Source organism: Entelurus aequoreus, linkage group LG13 (assembly GCF_033978785.1).
Source record: "Entelurus aequoreus isolate RoL-2023_Sb linkage group LG13, RoL_Eaeq_v1.1, whole genome shotgun sequence".
Taxonomy (NCBI): domain Eukaryota; kingdom Metazoa; phylum Chordata; class Actinopteri; order Syngnathiformes; family Syngnathidae; genus Entelurus; species Entelurus aequoreus.
Genome location: NC_084743.1, coordinates 42,309,999 through 42,333,289, shown reverse-complemented (window position 1 = coordinate 42,333,289; position 23,291 = coordinate 42,309,999). Strand labels below are relative to the sequence as shown.

At 39.6% G+C, this 23,291-nt stretch overlaps 1 protein-coding gene across 5 annotated transcripts in view; it reads left to right on the top strand.

The window, feature by feature from the left end:
• The window catches only part of zbtb44 (zinc finger and BTB domain containing 44), a 67,166-nt gene that overhangs the window by 5,763 nt on the left and 38,112 nt on the right, over window positions 1-23,291 (top strand). For all 5 annotated transcript variants that reach the window (XR_009828347.1, XR_009828346.1, XM_062067880.1 and 2 more), the window contains 2 exons: window positions 7,735-8,835; window positions 11,163-11,247. Coding sequence is in view for 3 of the 5 variants with exons in the window: in XM_062067879.1 (XP_061923863.1) it covers window positions 7,735-8,835; window positions 11,163-11,247 (1,186 nt within the window). In the remaining 2 variants the exon portion in view is untranslated. The remainder of the gene's footprint in view (window positions 1-7,734; window positions 8,836-11,162; window positions 11,248-23,291) is intronic.

Genomic DNA, 23,291 nt, shown 5'->3' with positions numbered 1-23,291 from the left:
TTCTGTCCTTTAGCAATCATAAGTTGTCGTTTGGGGTACATTTCAGCTTTTCAAAGGGTACTTCAACACGTAAACAGTACACTATGTAATTTATTATCATCTATGTAACTCTCTTAAGGGTAATCAAATAATTTATGCAATATCACAATATTACGTTGAATACTTTTTGGAAACCAAGAATACATTGATTTAATGAATACATCCAAACACACTATTAATATTTAATATGTGCATGAACAAATAACAGTTAATATCGTATGTAGCTTCTAAAGAAGGAATAGGTTTCAGCACTTCAAGATTGGATCAACAACAGTCCTTTTTAATCTCATTAGTACCACAGATCTTTCATTTTTCGGACATGATAAAGGCTTAAATAATTTCAAACACATATCTTTACAATAACCACAAATATAAGTGTTTGTCTTGTTACATGTAGTAATCAGTAATGATGGTAAACGTGATTATTTTTACTAACTCAGGTACCTATGAGTCACTCACCGAAGTGAATCGATTCACTTGATTCAATTATCACAAAGCGCATGCGCAAAAGCTCACAAATGGCTAGTGACGCGATTCACTTGACTTACTCAGCACAGAGCGCATGTGTAGAACATTGCACATGATTGGCGACTACACAAGTCTCGCCGTCAACAGTCACAAGGCGCATGCGTATGGACTCACACATACATAACACGTAATCCCATTTAATAACACCAGCAAAAGAGGTAACAGTATTGATTCTACAATTTTGAAAACTATTTTAAAAAAGAACTTCACTTCGTCTTGATGAACTGCAGCCTTTTTTCAATTATATCCACAGTTGCAACGGTTAACGGCGTTGTATTAGTAAGTGTCACTGAATTAGGGCTGGGCAATATGGCCTTTTTTTAATATCTCGATATTTTTAGGCCATATCGCGATACACAATATATATCTCGATATTTTGCCTTAGTCTTGAATGAACACTTTATGCATATAATCACAGCAAAATGATGATTCTATGTGTCTACATTAAAACATTATTGTTCATACTGCATTAATATATGCTAATTTTAAACTTTCATGCAGAGAGGGAAACCCCAACTAAGTCAATTGACCAAAACTGTATTTATTAATTAAACAGTTATTAAGCAGTGGCACAAACATTCATGTCATTTCAAAACAGAAAGTGCAAGATTGTCAGAGATATTTTAAAACAAGCTATTAGTGCACTTTTGTGCATGATGTCACTAAGATGACAAATCAAAACAACACTAAATTAAAGTGCACTTTTTGTACTGAACGCCACTACAATAGTTTAAAACAAATAAAGTGCACTTTTGTGCATGATGTCACACAAGATATTTCAATAACTGTCAAATAAAAATGAGCTGCATAATAGGAAATCAAATAGTGTACGTCCTTTGCTATGTGGTAGGTTCCGGCGGACGTTATCTCCTTATGTCGTTTTTCTTTTCATGCGGTGTTTATGTGGAAATGGTTGCCTCGGCATTTTGTTGGTGTGGCACCGAACAGAGATGTTGACATGCAGAGTAAGCACTCTTCATTCTCTAGCAGATAACTTTTCAAATGATGCTACAAATTAACAGTAATGCTACTTTTTGTAGCAACGCTTTTGCTCCACACTTGACAAATGACGGTTGTCTGTTGGACATATTCCCACTTGACGCCAAACCACCGCCAGACGATGGACCCCGTGCTGTTTTTCTTGGGAATTAATTCTTCCTTCATTTGTTACCAGATTCGCACCTTCTTTCTCTCGTATTACCACTCGCACCACAGCTAACGTTACCCATGCTGCTACCTAATCTGCTCCGCGAGGACGTATACGTATGTGACGTATGTAAGAAGGTGCACTTGTTATGTCTCTGTGAGAAGGAGAGCCTAGAAAGAGTGAGAAGAGCCTGCAGTGTAATGCCTGCAGCTAAAAGCACCTGCGTGAGAAAGTATACTCGAATATCACGATATAGTCATTTTCTATATCGCACAGAGACAAACCCGCGATATATAGAGTATTTAGATATATCGCCCAGCCCTACACTGAATCATCGTTCACTTTGTAGTTCTTTCACTCAGTTTCGGCAGGGCGCAGTCAAAAAACGTATACCGTACATACATTTAAAACAAATCTGTTATTAATTAGTATTAACATTTTTTTTTTAAAATCATTTTGCCAAATATTCAATTGTTGCTGCTTTTTGTACAATGTACTTGTTTTACAGACTTTTAATGACTTAAAACATTTTTTAAAAACAACTAGTAACACATCTGTCATGTTCTTCTGGTGTTAATATAAAATGTACTCGACTTTAGAGACTCTACTTCTGTCCCTCAATGTCCCTGACAAAAGAGGCTAGCTGCAGCAAGCATGACATCACACTTGCTTGGCAATGTTACCCGAGTCTTCTTAAAAGCCGCCAATGTCCTCTTAATATTTGCACACTTTTGTAGATGGCTGTCCACGAGTACATCTGCAATATATATATAAAAATCACGTCCACTTTGCAGACATGCTGACAACGCTCCAGACAATGGCGTGCATTTTATTTACATCCGGTAGCACAGTTTTTAGTGATCAAAGTCTTTTTTCCGGTACATCTCTTGTCAATAATGCGCAAATAATAGGCTACATATATATTAGGGCTGCAACTAACGGTTAATTTGATAATCGATTAATGTGTCGATTATTACTTCGATTAATCGATTAATAAATATATATATATATATATATACATATACACACACTACCGTTCAAAAGTTTGGGGTCACCCAAACAATTTTGTGGAATAGCCTTCATTTCTAAGAACAAGAATAGACTGTCGAGTTTCAGATGAAAGTTCTCTTTTTCTGGCCATTTTGAGCGTTTAATTGACCCCACAAATGTGATGCTCCAGAAACTCAATCTGCTCAAAGGAAGGTCAGTTTTGTAGCTTCTGTAATGAGCTAAACTGTTTTCAGATGTGTGAACATGATTGCACAAGGGTTTTCTAATCATCAATTAGCCTTCTGGGCCAATGAGCAAACACATTGTACCATTAGAACACTGGAGTGATAGTTGCTGGAAATGGGCCTCTATACACCTATGTAGATTTTGCACCAAAAACCAGACATTTGCACCTAGAATAGTCATTTACCACATTAGGAATGTATATGGTAAATTGAAATGGTAAATGGGTTGTACTTGTATAGCGCTTTTCTACCTTTTTAAGGAACTCAAAGCGCTTTGACACTATTTTCCACATTCACCCATTCACACACACACATTCACACACTGATGGCGGAATATATGTATGGAGTGTATTTCTTTAAAGTTAAGACTAGTTTAAAGTTATCTTCATTGAAAAGTACAGTGTTTTTCCTTCAAAAATAAGGACATTTCAATGTGACCCCAAACTTTTGAACTGTAGTGTGTATATATATATATATATATATATATATATATATATATATATATATATATATATATATATATATATATATATATATATATATAAAAGCCAGAACAATATATATATATATTGTTCTGGCTTATATATATATATATATATATATATATATATATATATATATATATATATATATATATATATATATATATTAGGGGTGTAACGGTACACAAACATATCGGTTCGGTACGTACCTCAGTTTAGAGGTCACGGTTCGGTTCATTTTCGGTACAGTAAGAAAACAACAAAATATACATTTTTTTGGTTATTTATTTACCAAATTTGTAAACAATGGCTTTATCCTTTTAACATTGGAAACACTATAATAATTCTGCCCACGTTCATCAACATTAAACTGCCTCAAGTTGTTGCTCAGATAAAATAAAATGACAAAACGTTTCTTCTACATATAAAAAGTGAAACATTAAACAGTTTCAAGTCAACTCATCATGCTTAATTTATTACAGCATTTGGAAAGCCTGTAGTTGATTTATTATGTAAATGTTATATTTTTATCAACATGTGATAGCAGGGATCCTGCCATTCAAAACTAGGCTGCTGCATTACTAATGATTAATGTAACTATAGCTGAAAAAATGGTACAATAGCAATAGGAGAGACTATTCATCCCTGAACACCATGGAGTTCATGTAGGCTTAATTATGCAGTTACATTATTATATCAACTATCAGAGACAGAAACTCTTCATTTAACATAATGTCCTTTTTTGCTGCTTCAACACAGCTCAATCAACACAGAAAAAGGTCAAGTGAAATATCAGACAGACAGGGCTTTGCTATTTGTAACACACACATATACACACACACACACCGCAAAATTAGCTAACGATACACTAAAAGCGAATTAGTCTTCACCTCAAGCCAGGACTGCGAGCGAGCTGAGCTGTCTTTTATATTTCTAGAAGGTCAACGGGCTCATAGTGATGTTACTAGTAGTTGACTCGGAGGTGTTTATTATAATTTGGGGAGAGTCCGCTGCCTGATGCTTACCTGCTAAACGCTAAGCACTGACTACATGCGCTCTTAATACGCACTGCTGATTGGCTGTTACTGCTCTGAATACGCACTGCTGATTGGCTGTTACCGCTCTGTTTGTAACCAATCAGATGGTTGTGTGGGTGGGACAATGCTGGGTGCTGTGTAGAGTACTGACAGAAACATAGGCAGAAGGAAGCGTAGGCGGCTACTTAATATGTTCGTGTGGAAACTTGTTCGGTACACCTCCGAACCGAACCGAAAGCCCCGTACCGAAACGGTTCAATACAAATACACTTACCATTACACCCCTAATGTGTATATATATATATATATATATATATATATATATATATATATATATATATATATATATATATACAGTATATATATTAGTTCACACTGAAACGACCAACTAATGTTAATGTTTTATGTTCGTGTGGTTTGGATTTGATGTCAGTTTTTCCCATGTTTGCAAACACACCGTCCATGCCTGAAAGGTGATTGGCGGAGAATGAGGAAGTGTTGTTGTTTGTCTCGGGACTCACGAGACGAAAGTGTTTCCACGGGAGGTAAAATTAATTGGGATTGTGCCGTTTGTTATCATAAGATTGGTAATAAAAGTTAAAATTAGCGTCAGACTTTGTGGGATTTCTTCTGGGGTCAACAATATATTGTATTATTTTAATTTGTTTTCAAGTAAAAAAAACATTTTCAAGGTGTGGCGGTAATAAAAATGTTGTGGCGGCGCACCACATTCAATACCATTTAAACGGAAACCCTGGTCAGTCATCATCTGTCTTTGTCACTGTCTGTGTAGGCGAGGCCGCTAGCATACACACACACAAGTTGAAGCTTGTAATGTAAACGTAAGGTAACGTAGTACAAATGATCGGGATAAGCCTGCCCCCTCACCCATTGTTGCAAGTCTCGAGTTGTCCTAATAAGTATATGTGCGTTGTTATGGAGTTGTTGTTTTTCCTCACTCCAGACTTGGCCCACCTCAATCGGAGCCCAGTCTGAAATCAACTTTTTTTTTTTACTCATTCTCCCCTAGCCTCTCCCTTTTTCCAATTTGTTACGTAACGCAGTAAGTGGCATCCAATCATCGTTCTTGTTCTGTACGATGTTTGTTTGCCTAATAATGAACGGGTTTGTGGTGAAAATGAAATGTTGTACCTGTACAATGACAATAAAGAGCAAACCATATGGAAATGTAATGACTTGTTGTCCCATTTTGGACATTTCCTGAAAATAAATGAAAATCCCCCTGTAACTTTTTGAGCTACCTAAAGTAGGCCTGGACCGATAACACATTTTGCTTGACGATATATTAACGAATATATTAAATTATTGCAGATAAATGGTATTATTGTCAGTATTTTTATGGGTCAAAGTCGATAATACATAATGATAATACATAATGATAATGCACGTGTATCTTTTCAAATGCGATAAACGTTGTTGTGTATTTTAACATTGTAATTGGAATGAAAGTTATACAAAACAAACAAATAACAATAAAATATACTTTGTCTGTTAGCAAAATGTTGCACTTGAATAAAAATTACAACCAAAAGCAAAAAAATATCTTAAGGAGGGGCTGGGCAGGGGGACTCTAATATACACAACCTTAACAATAAATAAATGATAAATAAATAATAATAATAATAATATATAATAATAATAATAAATTAGATAAATAAGGTATTGACAAACAAAGATGCACTTCAATATTTAACATGCAGGCAGAGGTAGAGTTGTATATTACTTAACTGACAATCAAGTTAAGACATTTTTAAACAAAAGTGCAGAGTAACATTATAAACAGTACAGCCAAAAGTTCTAAACAGATGTATTAACAGGTCATATGCAAAACATAATTACGTTTGGCAGATTCCGAGTGAGGAACACCAACATGACATGACAAGATGACAGCACTTAAAAAAGAAAAAAAAAATGCTAGTTTTATAACAGTATTAAATGGAATAATTTATTCAACCACACTTTCTGGGAGTGCACACCATTTTGCACTGTTTTGTTAACACTGACCTGGCTTGTTGTGGAGTGGTTGTGTTTCAAGTGGGCGTGCAGGTTTGTTGTAGTCGCGCACATTCAGCAAACTGGCTTCTCTGTGTTGATAAGTTCATCTTGTTCCAAAGGTTTTAACTAAAATATTCCCACACTGATGCGGTGGCATTTGGTTTGTGATCATTTTGTCCATGTGAGCTGTTACATGCTAACTAGTTGCACTGTGTGCTGCTAGCGGGTCAGCGGTCCTACGTCGCTGCACAAAGAGTCAAAAACACTTAATGAGGACAAGATAATTCACCCCGTTCTTTTCATTCCACTATGGTACAAATGTGCTTAGCTACTAAAAGCGGCAAAATGCGTGAATGCTCTTAAAGCATGCACATGGCGATTCATCAATGCTGGAAAACTTCCCGGCTTCAATTTTCATTTATTGTCGGTCAATTGACGTATCGAATATTGGCCCAGGCCTAACCTCAAGCACAATGTAAGAAACAATGAAAGTGCACAAGCGTGCTTGTCTGTCTCTGCAAGGCTGCTAGCATACACTCACACAAAGAAGTATAAACGCAAGTAAGCGTATTACAAATGATCCCGATAAGACCCACAATTTAATCAGTTGTTCCTTATTCAATTTGGGATATTTTTTAAAAGTTTCATAAAAATCCGCTAATACGTTTTTGAGGTAATTTGTTAACTAACTCACAAATTAACAGCAATATTTACATAACCTCCTGGCACAGGTTTAAACATTAAAAAAAAAGGAATACTTTGAAATAACAATAATAAAGCGTAAATATGTCTTTAAAAGTGTTACATCAGTGTTAATTTTTTGTAGTTTGATCTTTTTCATGTAGTTTTTTCTATTTTTTTTGTCGACCCATTGCCTCTTTAAATGTACAGTATTGTATTGAGCAGCCAGTCCAGCGATTTTTGGTTCTGTGGATTTTATCACACTTGTCCCTTCAGTGGTGTCATCACAAACACACACTCTCAGCATAAGAACATAGTAAAACATGTGACATTGCTTTATTTTCATTCTGCTGCCTCGCAATATTTGCTGAGGTGTAATCATATCAGTGTGGCGCAACTCTTAATCCTTTTTGTTGTTAAAGCAGAAGTTGTTTACTTACTTAAGTAAATATTGTTAGTTAATTCAACATCTTATGATTATGAAAAGTAGCTAAGAAAAGATAAAAACACATAAAGATGACAATTATGATCTCTCTTTATAAAAGTCTGTTTTTTTCCCTTCTTTGTAGGGCACAATTTAGCCACATGGTCAGAGCCTGACTCTATCATGGGAGTCAAAACCTTCACCCATAACTCGACCTCCCACAGCCAGGAGATGCTTGAGAAGCTCAACGCTTTGCGCAACCAAGGTCACTTGTGTGATGTTACCATCAGGGTGCAAGACAAACATTTCCTGGCTCATAAAGTGGTCTTGGCTTGCTGCAGTGAATTTTTCCGTTCAAAACTGGTTGGTCGGCCAGAGGAGGAGGACAAGTTTGTGTTGGACCTTCACCATGTGACAGTGAGTGGCTTCGCTCCTCTGCTGGAATATGCCTACACGTCTACACTCTCCATTAGCACCGAGAATATTATTGATGTCCTTGCAGCTGCAAGTTATATGCAAATGTTCGCTGTGGCAAGTACGTGTTCAGAGTTCATGAAGTCCAGTATTCTGTGGAGCCCAAGTAACAATAGTAATGACACAATGGCAGCAGACAAACCCCGTGAATCAGCACCAGAGAGTGCCTCATCAAACTGTGTCCTTACGCCGCTTGACGGCAGCCTGTCACCTGTGTCGTCTGACTGTAGCATAATGGAGAGAAATGTTCCTGTTTGCCGCGAATCACGCCGGAAACGGAAAAGCTTTGTAACCATGGCGTCGCCTGAGAGTCCGCTCAAATGTGCCACACAGATGATCACGACCTCCCCCCAGGTCCCCAATCCATCCCCCTCCTTCTCAGACAACACAGCCCAGCCTGTGGAGTCCTCCCTGGCCTTCCCATGGACGTTCCCATTTGGCATTGACAGGAGATTCCACTCAGATAAATCAAAGCTCCAAGAAAGCCCACGTTGCCAAGAACAGACAGCCGCAGTTACTTCTGAAGTGGTGGTTGGTCGTCGACTCAGTGACTTTCTAACGTGTGAAAGTTCCAAGGCGGTGTCGCCACCTGTGCCAGCAGAGGAAGATGACGTGAGGGTAAAAGTGGAGCGCCTGAGTGACGAGGAGGTCCAAGATGCGTCCTCACACCCTGTCAACGCCCCACAAAGCTCGCTGAATGATCAACAGACGGTGCCAGGAAGTGACCAGGTTCAGGAAGACCTCCTCATCAGTCCACAGTCATCCTCCATAGGTTGGTTTATTTTGGCTACAAAATCAGTGGAACCTGTTTAATAGGTCAGGCTTACGTAGGCCACCCTGTTCGTCATGTTACTAAGAATGTCCCATTGATCTTTCACGATCAGTATCGGACAATTTTCTTGAAAAAGTATGCAACCGTAGTAGCCGATTAAAGTCTTTTAATGCAGATCACAAACCTCAATCTGACACTATGTATTTTCCGTTTCCCGGCTGACAAGCTGCTAGTGTTTCTATTAGGGATGTTACGATAAACGGTAATAATGATTACCACGATAAAACTCCCGACGGTTAGTAATACCTAATAAATCAAAATGATCGAAAAACCGTGATTGATAACTGCACTTTGATAAAATTATGAGCCGAGTAGCATTAGCTTGCTAGTTTTCCTAAATGCTTACTTGAAAACAGACGTTAACGTCTTTCCCCATTAAGAAAAGTCATACCCAAATCTAAACTTGTAAAAAACATTACTCTCTAAACAACTAAGATGCAGTATTCACATTGAACATAAAGGTTGTGCTGTCTTAGCACAAAGTGATCGAGCTATAGTCGACGGTGTCGAAGTGGAACAGACGGAGGCGTCTTCAACAGGAAGTGAACTTGCGTGACATCACATTAACCGTAAGTGAAGCGAATTGATCACCCAATTTGCTTTTAATAAAAAAGACATTCAAAAGTGTTTACAAATTAAAATGAAAGGAGATAAACATTTACACACACAAATAAACTCAATATGGGTCCTATGAAGCCAGAACTATATTTAATGTTTCCTCTGCCAAAAAATTTAATTTTTTCTATTTATATTAGCTATTTTAAAGAAAGTACAACTTTGTTAAAAGAGTGTGTATTAGTACTTTTTAAACACATTCAACAATACCGCAATATAAAATAAATGTGATCATTTCATTCACAATAACCATGATCTGAAATGTTTATATTGTTGCATGGTAAATGGTCTGTATTTATATATGATATCCAAAGCGCTTTCCGTTATACATTGCATTCACACACTGATGGCGGAAGCTGCCATGCAAGGCGCTAACCATGACCCATCAGGAGTAAGGGTGAAGTGTCTTGCCCAAGGAACCAGCAGCCAAGACTAGGATGGCGGAATCAAACATCCCCATACACAGTTTGGAGCCACTACCCTGATCTAATAATAATCATTTCAATTACGGCAACATTAAATGCATTTCTTAATATCATTATCACTGGTGGATGGGGCTAAACATGCTACACACCAAGAGCAAGTCAGGAGCAGACCTGCTAACCTGCTAAGCTAACTTTTAACAACAGTAAGAAATAAGTGTTTAGTAAACATTCAGAAGTGTAACTGGAACCGCATTGCAGCAGGAAGTAGACAACTATTAAAGGGAAATCAACAAGTAGATTAATGAAATGAAATGTCGGAAATGTAACAGCCAGTACACAACACATAAGGGAAGGGCAGATTGATCCATAAATTGGTGATGTCAGTACAAATGTAGTATGATCGATTCCAGAGTGATTAGGTCAGTATTTGTATTTTCTCAAAATTACTGTTTTTGTTAATGTTTACAGTAGACCGAATAGTCCTAACCCAGGACACAGGAGGACTTTGGGGGAAGAAACTAAAGGATTGAAATGAGTAGCATAATGGTAGTTTCCCCATGCGTTTAGTTATTGTGTGAGATGGATTTGGTTTCACTCAAACTATTGTATGTAATGAAAGCAAATAATAGGAACTAGTATTATTATTGTGTTGATATTTTAAAATCTCAGTTGCATTTACCATAAATAAATTGACAAATCGGCCGATCTCGCTCACGAATATTTGGAATCGGCAGCATAAAAGCCTGATCAGAGCATCCATACTTTTGTCAGCATAATTTGAGATCCAAAGGGTTCCTTTCTATGTCAATGCTGACGTGCTGTATTATCGTAAACTTAATTATTATCGCTAAGCAGTGTGAAATGACAACAGTTATGAGGACTGGTAACACATTATTAAAACTTGTGGCAAAAAAAGTGACTTGCTGTTTGTTGCAAAGTAAGATTCAAAATAAGAAAATGGCAGTATCAGGTTTCCAGCCTGCAATCAACTACAACTTTTTGTTGCTAGCCACTGGAAGAAATAGTTTTACATGTATGAGAGCTTTATTACCATTGTAGTCGAGACATGCAATGAAATTACCGCAACAGCTCTGTTCTTTAAGAGTATAAAATATCACATTAAACAGAAGACTCAAAATTAAAATATGACAAATGGAGGAAAGCCTGGTCAAGGTTAAAAAACATTTTATTGCTAATTTTTCTATACATAATGTTTTATTCTTTCAGGATCCCTGGATGAAGGAGTGTCGGAGGGCTTGCCATCTCTGCAGGGTACATCTAATGCTGGAGGACATGCAGAGGATGATGAAAGGTATCATTTCAATTTGTTTAGACTTGCTGTAAAGGAAGTCACAAGCAGAACAGAACGTGAAACATGACGTAAAACCTGTAACTGCATGTAGAAAGCACACTCATTTCAACATGCTGCTGAATTTACAACAGCAAGATTTATAGCAGTGGACCAATGCAAGATCTACCTACTGATGCATTAAAAAAAAATATAATAATAATGCAATGATTATTGTTTGAATTTATTTCGAACATGCATACAATTACAACATGATACATCACAATTTCCAGTTTCTCATTTCAACATGTTTGAAAAGGAGTAGGAAGAAGCAGAGTGTATTTAATCCTACATTACATAGCAATTGCTAAAGCTTTTGTTCACTTCCTGTTCTCAATTTATTCACAATATACTCCATGAATTATAACATAGATAAATGGTAAATAGTGAAGTAAATTGGATTTCATATAGTGAGATGAATAAGATTATCAGTAAGTTAAGAATGTTTATCTTTGTTCTTCTTTTTTGTACTTTGTAAACACGGAGTTTGAATAGTTTCTTAAATTGGATCATTGTAGTACACTGTTTGATTTCTTTACTAATCCATTCCATAATTTAACTCCACATAATGATATACTAAATGTTTTAAGTGGTTTACATGCATACACATGTATCTCTTTTAAAGATTTAACACAGTATGCAAAAAATCCTAACAAATTCCTAGAATATATTTTTTGATTTAGTTCTGGCCTGGTGGGCTGATCCAAGGGGGGTCTAGCTAATGGGGGTGCCTGGGCAGGGGTTGGGGTGTGGGTGGGACAGGGGGCAGCCTCCTTGGGGTCGGTGGTGGGCTCTCCCTCTGGCGTCGGGTCTCCTTGGTCTTCCTCCTTCCCCTGGGGCTGGGGGTTATTCTATTCTATTTTTTTGTCTATTCATTGATTATTTTTTTTAAAAAATTTTTATTGTATGTATATGTGTGTTTGTATGTACTGGAAAGTGTGTATTATGGTTTGGTCGGGTTGGTATTTTTGGTCGGAAGAAACCAAAAATTATGAAGCAAGATTCGTTTCATGAAGTCACTCACGGTTTGGGAATACAGGAAACAGGAAGTGTCACTGAGCAATGGGAGGGACACGCTAACAGCCAATCACATAAGAGCATCAACTACACCTTTCGTGCTTTCAGCTTCTAGTTCAGATTATAGTCAACAAGCGCAGGGGAGACGTTTCCTCCAGGGTCGATGTTTTCATCGGTGGTAACACCCTTCAGTTTACCCGACAATGGGTCTGCTCAGCTCTGCTTTCGAGTTGGAATGGCCGCCAATTTGTGGCTTTTTGATCGCTTTATTCTTAATCCTGCAGGACACAACCGGACACATTTGCCAGTCGCCACTACTGCTGCACTTGCATGTTACCACTTGCTTACTGACGTCACTCACGCAACACATTGCCATTCTTAAAGGAGCACACACACACATACGCTACTCTCATAACACTAGTGTGTTTGCGCCGTCTTTCTGTCTTGCTGTGGATTCACTGCATGGAGTGAAAATAGAAACTGTGAGATATCAACCCAATAACAGAAATTTGTCTTTAGTTTTGTTGGTTTTAATGCAGACAGTGCAACAACATCCTGACAATGTGTTGTTGGTTGAATGAGTTGCTTCCCAAACTAATGTGTAGTGTTCAATAGCTTTTACACTACTGCTATCTACTGTCTCAAATCTGCAACTAACTTCAAATCTATTTTAATTGTTTTATTACCTTAGCCGCGCTCATCCTACCTGGCACCCAGGTAAATAAATAACAGCTTTGGGAAATTGGAAATTGTGTTACTGTATTTATTGGCAGGCTTGAATAAATCATAAAAAGTATCAATAATTATCGATATCGATCAATATAAAAAATGTATATTGTGATATAGTTTTCGGCCATATCGCCCAGCCCTAGTGTGCATATATGTACAGTATGTGTCTGTGCATGCGTGAGTTTATGTATGTATTTATATATGGTGAAATATGTGTGTATGTATATATACATATGTTTATTTGTATATAATGATACATATATGTGTAAGCGTGTATTTATATATATATGGGTGTATATATGTATGTGACGTATTTTCCGGACCATAGGGCGCACCAGATTATAAGGCACACAGCCGATGAGCGGGTTTATTCAGGTCTATTTTCATACAAAAGGCGCACCGGATTATAAGGCACATTAAAAGGGTCATATTATGATTTTTTGCTAAATTTAAAACACTTCCTTGTGGTCTACATAACATGTAATGGTGGTTATTTGGTCTAAGTGTTGCATATATTATGTTTTACAGACAATCTTCATGTCGCTTTCTGACCGTCGCATCAGGATGTGCCGTTTTGTGGGTGGTTTTATTTAAGTTGCTCCACTTCGACAGCGTCTTCACCCCGTAATCTATAGCGTGCAAGGACGGTAGTCAAAGAAGTGTCAAAAGATGGAGCTAGTTTTTTTTTATGACATTCAGACTTTACTAAATCAATAATGGAGCAGCATCTCATCTGTGGCTCACTGGTGCAACATAAATGCCGGAAATGTGTCCCTTGAAAAACTGTCCGACCGGAACTCTCTAATAACTAAAGTTCCATGGGTGAATTATGTAAACCCACTACACCAGTAGTTTTTAGCGCTTCCATAGTGAGTCTACTGACAGATATATTATCTACCTTATATTAGAAATGGCAACAGCGGAGAATGAATGCCCCACAACAAGAAGATAGAGAAAAGGAAGAAGCTTATCAACTTCGGTGTTAGCACGGGCTACAATGGCGGACTTGCGCCAATTTTCAGGACTTATGCAGATCCCAAATACACATCAGCAGGTACCAATAGGAAAGAAACGTTGGTTTTGCATAATTTTGCACAAAATGCCAGGTAATATGTCTGCTAATAGGTGCCATTTTGCGGTCTTTAGACACACACCATAATATTACTGTATGTTGAAGCAGAGTACGTCTGACTACGGTAGCCCTAATGCTCCGACAATCCATCAAGCGGTGCGGCTTCATAGCTTACCAAAGTCGTACTAAAAAATGTTGACAGATTTTTGAGTGCTGTGTGTAATGTTCTATATACTCAATGGAACATTTCCAGTTTTGGTGTTGTTTACTGGCGTCATCTTGCAGTCTACACGTATCTTATGTGTGACTGCCATCTACTGGTCACAATTATCATTACACCATGTACCAAATAAAATAGCTTTGGTAAGCACAAACAGAATTATTCTGTACATTAGGCGCACCGGGGCAGTGAGTAGAATGGCCTGATGAAGTTGTGTCCGGGATGGCCGCGGCTGTCATCGTTGTCACGTTTTGGGGTGTTCTTTTTCGTTTTTTTTAGTGACTGTGGAATGAATGGGCAGTTGTTTTGGCTTCCATTTTGAAAGCTGTCACACAGGTTTCGCTTCCTGTTAGGCGGGGTCCTTGCCCGTCTGTTCCGGCCTCGCGCTGTGGTGTTTGTGTCGGTGGCTTGGCGCAGCGCAGCCCTTTTGTTTGGTGTATGTGCTGTGGCTCTGTAGTTTGGGCGGTGATGTGTTTGTGGGGGGTTGGACTGGGGAGTGAAGTTTTTTGGTTGGTTGATGGTGTTGATGTCTCTTGTTTGCATTTGGAAGGACTTGCTGGAGTCCATGGTCTTGTCAGCGTGTGGTTGTCAGTCGCGGTTTTTCAGTCGTTTTAATTTAATTAAGTGGTGCTGGTTGAGGGCGGTATTGCAACCGTTGTTTCTCCTGCCGTAGGTCTGTTGTGCCTATGGTTACTTGGTCTGGTGCGAGGGGGTGGCCCCTGTTGTGGTTTGTGGCAGCGCATGGTGATTGTCGGGGCTGGTGGACTTGCCGACATCGTTTTCAAATGTTGGTTGGCTTGTCAGGTGTCGATCCGGGCCTGCCCTGGCATTCTGTTGCGACGTCCTTTGCACACGATGTCGTGCCGTCGCCTGGGTGCAGGCTAGTCGTGGGTTGTCTCTGGGACAGGGAGGCACACGGCCAAACGTCTGGGAGTGGGCGAATGGATTGGCTGGTTCCCGGTGGACGGTGGATCGCTGCTTTGCTGGCTTAAATATGGATTATTTTGTTTATATATAGTGTGTGTGTGTGAGTGCACGTGCGTGCGATTATTATTATATCTGTGCGTGCTAGCGGATGTTTGGGGGTATTTATTTTTATTTTTATTTTTTATGGTGGCCGCTCTCGGACCCTGCTTGCCCCACAGGGTTCACCTTCTCGGGCTAGTGCAGCGTGTCTGGGGCCCCTGGGTCCTGCTGTCCACCCACTTCCTGTCTTTGTTGGGGCCTGCTGGGTCTAGTCCCTGTGTTAATCGTGGGACCTCAGTGGGTTGCATGGTATTCTGCAGTGTTGCATGGCGGCCAGCTGCTAGGGTAGTGACCTTTGTGTGTCGGTGTCTCTGTGATCTCCTCCTTTTTTTCTTTTTTTTTCCTTAGAGGGCTTATCCGCAAGGGCAGTTGCTGGGTGTTCCATCTCCATAGTTGGGGTGCCCGCAGGTGGGGCGGGTGGTTTCGGCCCTGCCGTGCCCCCGTGGGGGGGTTGGGCTCATGGGGCCCTGGTTGCTTGTGGGGCGGTGCGGTCTTTCCGTCCGGCTGTTGGGAGTCATGGGCCCCTCGGGCGGGGCGTCCCATCTTTCTGCCTGCGAGGGGTATGGTCTCCGCTTGCTTGGGGGATGGCTGTGCCCTCCCGTACCTTGTTTTCTGCTAGGCGCGTCTGTCTACGGCCTACCGCTGGCCTGCTGGGCGGCACGGTGGGCCTAGTTCTGGGGGTCCTGTCACTGGCCGACCTGACTGCGTGGGGCAAGTTGTCCCTTGTTCCCTGGGCACCGCACCTGCTGTTTTTGGTTGCGCTCTCTGGGTGGCTGGGGCCGTACTTTGGCTCCCGCACATACTAGAAGACAAATATATTGTATATACAAACACACCTACATATGCACGTACACACAATTATTCATACATATAGACATACATACGTGCATTCATTAATACATAGATACGCACATACATAGGTACATACGCTCCCACATACAGTACATACACAAATACAGTATATACATACACACACACACACACACAGTACATACATACACATGCACTTTCATTGTACAAACGTACATATACACATACTGTACATACAAAAGCACATATGCTTACATACACTCATGCATATAAACTTGTTTCATCAAACACATACAGTATTAACGTTGTCCCCCCAGGGGAAACTAGGTAAATCTCGGCACACTGATAAAACTTAACCTCTTTTTACTATGACAATCTTCAAGGTTTATATAGTTTGCTTCTCTTTCTTTTCCTACATTTATCTGCTTTCTTTTGTAGTTCCAAGTTATCATTACATATATGTTTTGTTCAGTGACGTGCAGTGAAGTTCATGACTGGTGAGGCACTGACTTCATCACAGTCAGTTTTACAAACATATGAACCCCAAAGAGTATCTTATTCACCATTTGATTGGCAGCAGTTAACGGGTTATGTTTAAAAGCTCATACCAGCATTCTTCCCTGCTTGGCACTCAGCATCAAGGGTGGGGGTTAAATCACCAAAAATTATTCCCGGGCGCAGCGCTGCTGCTGCCCACTGCTCCCCTCACCTCCCAGGGGGTGAACAAGGGGATGGGTCAAATGCAGAGGACAAATTTCACCACACCTAGTGTGTGTGTGACAATCATAGGTACTTTAACTTAACTTTAACTTTATACATACAAACCGTAGCACACAAAAAAGCACATTTAATAAAAAAAACGTTATTATGGTCTTACCTTTACTTATAAGTGCGGGAACAGTGGTGTTTGTGTTGGAGGAGTTGTGAATGAATGAAATATGAAATCCGTGCTGCAGTCTGCAGGTGTACCTAATGTTGTGTCCCTGTTCACGGCTCCTCCGGCGCGAGCATCGTTGTTTTTGCACTTTTTGGCTTCTTGTTAAGTGACTTTTTTTGGGTGGATTCTGTCTTGCACGTGGAGGGTTTGGGTGTGGGCTTTGTTTGGTGTGGCGCTCCCGTCAAGGGTGCATTCTGCGGCGGGGGTGCTTAGGCGGGATTACTGCGAGCCTCAGCCAGTGCGTCTTCGCAGCAGTTTTATGATTGCTCAGCACAAGAAATACTTTACACACATACAGTTGTTGACAAAATACACTGTACATTATATACCTCAGCTAACTAAACTATGGAAATGTACAATATAATTCATATAGCAATACGGTCTCACTGCACAGCAGGCCAGCAGTTAGCCGAGTCCGCAATCCATGTTGAGGCACAAGTGCCTCAACTGGCTGCTGATCACCGCACCGTCTCTTCTCAGTATTTGAACGGCAAATGTGAAAATTCAGCGATTTTGAATACAAATAATCTAAAACTGGTGAAGTTAAATAAATGGAAAATAACTTTATAGTATAATCACTGAATACATATAACAATTAAATTTTTTTTTTTTTCTTTTTAAATTTCTTTTCTTTCCATGATGGCAGGTGAGGCCCCGCCTCACCTGCCTCTGGTGACCGCACGTCACTGGTTTTGTTGCATTTGAAACAATTGTATTGTTGATAATAGAGGTAATTATTATTCATTATCAATAATGCTATTTCTATTGGTATTTTTTTTGCTCCATTTGTAGTGCAGTATGTACATTGTCATTTCTGTTTTTAATATTTATCTCACTAACTGCTTCTTTTCTATAATTTTTCATATTATATTTGTACATATATTTTCTGATGTTGTTCTGTTGTTGTTGTTTTTGTCTCTCTGTCTTATCCCTCTCTTGTACCCGCAATTTCCCCTTCTTTCTTCCTTTTTTTCTTCTTCTTTCTATCCCCTTGTGCTGCGGTCCGGCTGCGCCAAACATTAAATAAATCCAAAAGGGACAAGCGGTAGAAATTGGATGGATGGATTTAATAAAGTCAAATACAAGCCAACTAAGGCTGCAGCTAACGATTATTTTTCTATCGATTAATCTATAGATTATTTTTTCGATTAATCGGTTAATCTATAGATTATTTTTTCGATTCATCTATAGATTATTTTTCCTTTTACCGATTATTTTTTATTTTATTTTATATAAAATGAAGATGAAAAAATAAAAGTAGGCCAGTTTTTTCAAAAGGCATGGCTTTTATTTACAAAAAAAAAAAGTATGGCCACTCAGTCAACATTGACAACAACATGACAAAATATTCTGTAACAATGTAAACATTTAAAACTTTTAACATTTAACAAAATTAAAAGTAGCTTATTTGCTTTTTAATGTGCAAATATAAAAGTAAACATCCAGTGCAAATCTTAATATTCTGAAATAGTATAAGCATTTCAAAAGTAAAAGTATTGCTTATTTTGCTTTAAAATGTGCAAAAATAAAGATAAACATCCAATACAAAAAAGTGCAAAACGAAATATTCTGTAACAACAGTGTAAACATTTCAACAAAAGTGAAAGTATTGCTTATTTGCTAAAATGTGCAAACATAAAGATAAACATCCAATACAAAAAAGTGCCAATCTAAATATTCTGGAGCACTGTAAACATTAAGTATTGCTTTTAAAATGTGCAAAATAAACATCCAGTCCAACACAGTACACAATAACCAATTCTACTCATTCCAGTGAGTGACTAACAGTTGTAATGAAGAAAGGTTAGCATGTCTACTTGCTTTGCTTCTTTTCTTGTTTACAATATTCCCAGCAGCTGAAAATAGGCGCTCAGAAGGGGTCGATGTGGCTGGAACTGAGAGGTAATTAGCCTTCACCTCAAGCCAGGACTGCGAGTGAGCTGAGCTACAGTTTAAGTTTCTAGTAGGTCAACGGGCTCATAGTGATGTTACTAGTAGTTGACTGAGAGGTGTTTATTATCATTTGGGGAGAGTCCGCTGCTTGATGCTCACCTGCTAAACACCTATCTGCTCCACGCTGAAGCGCTGACTACATGCGCTATGAATACGCACTGCTGATTGGCTGATAATGCTTCGTGTGTACCAATCAGATGGTTGTGTGGGTGGGACAATGCTGCGTGTGTACCAATCAGATGGTTGTGTGGGTGGGACAATGCTGCGTGTGTACCAATCAGATGGTTGTGTGGGTGGGACAATGCTGCGTGCTGAGACAGAGGCAGAGAAGCAAAGCAACTTGTTAAGACTTTAGCAGCTAAAGTTAGCTTTAGCTTAGAAACTCGTTCGGTACACCCCCGTACCGAACCGAAAGCCTCGTACCGAAACGGTTCAATACAAAACACATACCGTTACACCCCTAGCAGATACAAATGACACATTCATGTTTATGTGTAATGATGACAACGTATGCTAACGCGGACGATTGACTAGTTGATGGTTGATGGGTTTCTTTTCAAATGTTCGTTCATAGCCGTTGTGCTGCTATGATAGGCCATTTCCGCTCGACACAGTGTGCATACAACAACATTATTAGGCTGTGTATTGAAATACTCCCACACTTTTGACGACTTTTGGCGTGCGTTTTTCCCCTCGCTCGCACAGTCTGCTTTGCGCTCCGCCATGACGGTAGTGTGACGTAATTATGCGACGCGTCGACGCACAAAAACGGCGTCGACGTATTTACATAACCGATGACGTCGACTACGTCGACGCGTCGTTTCAGCCTTAAAGCCAACAAGAGAAGTATCACACACTTCTCTTTTGTAAAGTCCATCTGTACAGCAGATGCTGGCATCTACATCAACATTATCATTTGCCAGAGTGCTGGACAGGACAAAAACTAAAAAAGTTGTCAGTGCTATTTTGTATGTTACCGGATTTATCGGTATTATGTCCTCATATCGGTCCAATAATGATCAATCTAATATCAATCAATCAAAGTGTACTTATATAGCCCTTAATCACAAATGTCTCAAAGGGCTGCACAAGCCACAATGACATCCTCGGCTCAGATCCCACATCAGGGCAAGAAAAAACTCAACCCAATGGGAACAACAAGAAACCTTGGAAGGGACCGCAGATGTGGGAAATGACCGGTGCAATGGATGCCGAGTGGATACGGTTAATAATGTGAGAGTCCATAGTGGGGCCAGCAGGGGATCCTCTTGTATGTAGACAAGTCGGGGCGCAGAGATGTCACTGACTAATGCATAAGGAGTGGTCCACCCCGGGGCCCGACTTCATGTGAAAGTCCAGTCTATTGGGAGGCCAGCAGGAGATCATCTTGAATGGAGACAAGTCAGCAGCACAGAGACGTCACCAACTGATACAAAGAAGAGTGGTCCATCCTGGGTCCCGACTTGGAACAGCTAGCGTGGAACAGCTTCGTGGTGGCTGATCCGTGGTCACCTGATAACCTCTCCACGCAGGAGAGGAGGGCAGAGCAGAAAAGAGAGACGGCAGATCAACTGGTCTGAAAGGGGTCTATTTAAAGGTTGGAGTATACAAATGAGTTTTAAGATGGGACTTAAATGCTTCTACTGAGATAGTATCTCTAACTGTTACAGGTAGGGCATTCCAGAGTACTGGAGCCCGAATAGAAAATGCTCTAAAGCCTGCAGACTTTTTTGGGGCTCTGGGAATTACTAATAAGCCGGTGTTCTTTGAACGCAAACTTCTGGCCGGGACAAGATAGGATGGAGCTAGACCGTTTAGTGTTTTATACATAAGTAGTAAAACCTTAAAGTCGCATCTTAAGTGCACAGGAAGCCAGTGCAGGTGAGCCAGTATAGGCGTAATATGATCAAACTTTCTTGTTCTTGTCAAAAGTCTAGCAGCCGCATTTTGTACCAACTGTAATCTTTTAATGCTAGACGTAGGTAGACCCGAGAATAATACGTTGCCGTAATCGAGACGAGACGTAACTAACGCATGAATAATGATTGCAGCGTCGGTGGGAGACAAAATGGGACAAATTTTGGGGATGTTATGGAGATGAAAGAAGGCTGTTTTAGTAACACCTTTAATGTGTGACTCAAATGAGAGAGTTGGATTGAAGATAATACCGATATTCTTTACTGAGTCTCTTTGTGTAATTGTTTTCTTGTCAAATGTTAAGGTGGTATTATTAAATGGGTGCCAATGTCTCACAGGACCGATAATTAGCATTTGCGTTTTCTACGGATGATATTGGAGTAGTAATTACTTTTAGCTAAGGTACGCGTGCGTTTATAAGTTATTAAACTATCAATCTATGCTTAATGGAAAACCTCAAGTTTAGTGGCACGCCATTTGCGTTACAGCTTTCCACATGATAGTTTAAGAGCTCTGTTTTTTTCTGTAAACCAGGGGGTATGCCTTTTAGGTGCCTATGTTAGCTTTAGTGCTGCTATATTATCAATGACGTTGCGCAGGGCATTGTTAAAGTTGTTAGTGAGATTATCGATAGCGCCCATATAATTTGGGAATGGTGCCATTACCGAAGGCAATACGCCAGCAAGAGTCGTAGTTGTGGCAGCATTAAGTGGCTGCTGAAGCAGTGGTTATTAGTAGATTGTTGACAATGAATCAGAACTTCAAGTTTGACAAGGTAATGATCAGACATTACTTTAGTGTACGGGAGGACCATAAATTTGGAGGTTTTGACACCCCGGACAAGGACTAGGTCTATCGTATTACCGTTGCGATGCATGGGTTAATTTATTATTTGTGTAAGACCACAGCTATCAATTAAAGTCTGGATCGTCACGAACGGAGGTTCTGACGGGGTATTCATATTGATATTAAAATCCTCCTTATAATTATATTATCTGCGTGTGTCACTAGATCGGCAACAAACTCTGAAAATTCCCTAATAAAGTCCGAATAGGGCCCAGGGGGGGCGATAGATAACAGCCAGATAGAGAGGTTGCGGTGTGACATACGTCATAGTAAGCACCTCAAATGATTTATATTTTTACTTAGGTCAGGGCTAAGGTTAAGGTTTTCATTGGATATTAGTGCGACCCGTCCACCCCTTTTAGGGGACGGGCAATATGTGCACTCGTATAGTTAAGAGGAGATGTCTCGTTAAGCGGGAAAATTAATCTGGTTTTAGCCAAGTTTCGCTGGGATCAATAACGTCAAAATTGTTGTCTCTAATGACCTTTTTAACTAATGATGTTTGTCATGCACCTCTATAAAACAAAGCTTATGAACCTGCCTCATGCAAATTACTACAATTACAACTGTAAAGGAAGAAAAGATAAAAAGGAACACTTAAACATGATGAACTTGCATAATTAAAGTTTCAACATTTAATTTTTATCATATAAAATATTGATTAGCTGGCAGCCCTAAGCCTAAGAACGGGCAGGTGACGTGTCCCCCTTCCCGCCCCAATATTGAAGACTAACACATTAGTCCCATCCAAAAATTATATCGCAGAGGAGAAATTTTTTTAATTTTAAAATATTTAACTCTCACGCTTTTATTTTATATGTGCGTCAAGTCACTCCTTGCCCCTTTCTTTTCACCAGCTCTGACGAGAGTGAGGGACAGCATGTGATCTTTAAACTGGAGTGTTCGGAGCGTAACCATACATGTGGCTTGTTTATTACGTCTTGTCTTTAGTTGAAATTCTTATTTATAAACCACATTTTTTGAGTGAAATTATCTTGATTGTGGGCTGGTCACTCATCAATATTTAATTGATAATTTTGTCAGTGTTCCCACATAATGTCAACACTAGCTAAAAGGTTTTGCCATCTCCTCAGCACAATACATTACCACAAAAGAAAAATCTGAAACAGCAACAGGACTAGGCTAACGTCAGCATGAGTAATGGTTACACAACACAAAGACAACACCTAATTTTACTCAACCATTTGTTTGGGACCTTTACTGTTCCTAATATACATAAGCGACATGTCATCGGCATGCGACTGTGAATTGTTTTTGTTTGCGGATGACTCTGCCCTGCTGGTATCCGACAAGGACAAGTCACAGGTGGAGAAAATCCTCAGTGCTGAGCTCTGTAGAACTTGCACCTGGATCGCTGACAACAAGCTATCCATACACTTGGGTAAAACAGAATCCATCCTGTTTGGGTCCCACATCAACCTTAAGAAAGTCAATGACTTCACCATAAAAGTGGGTGACAT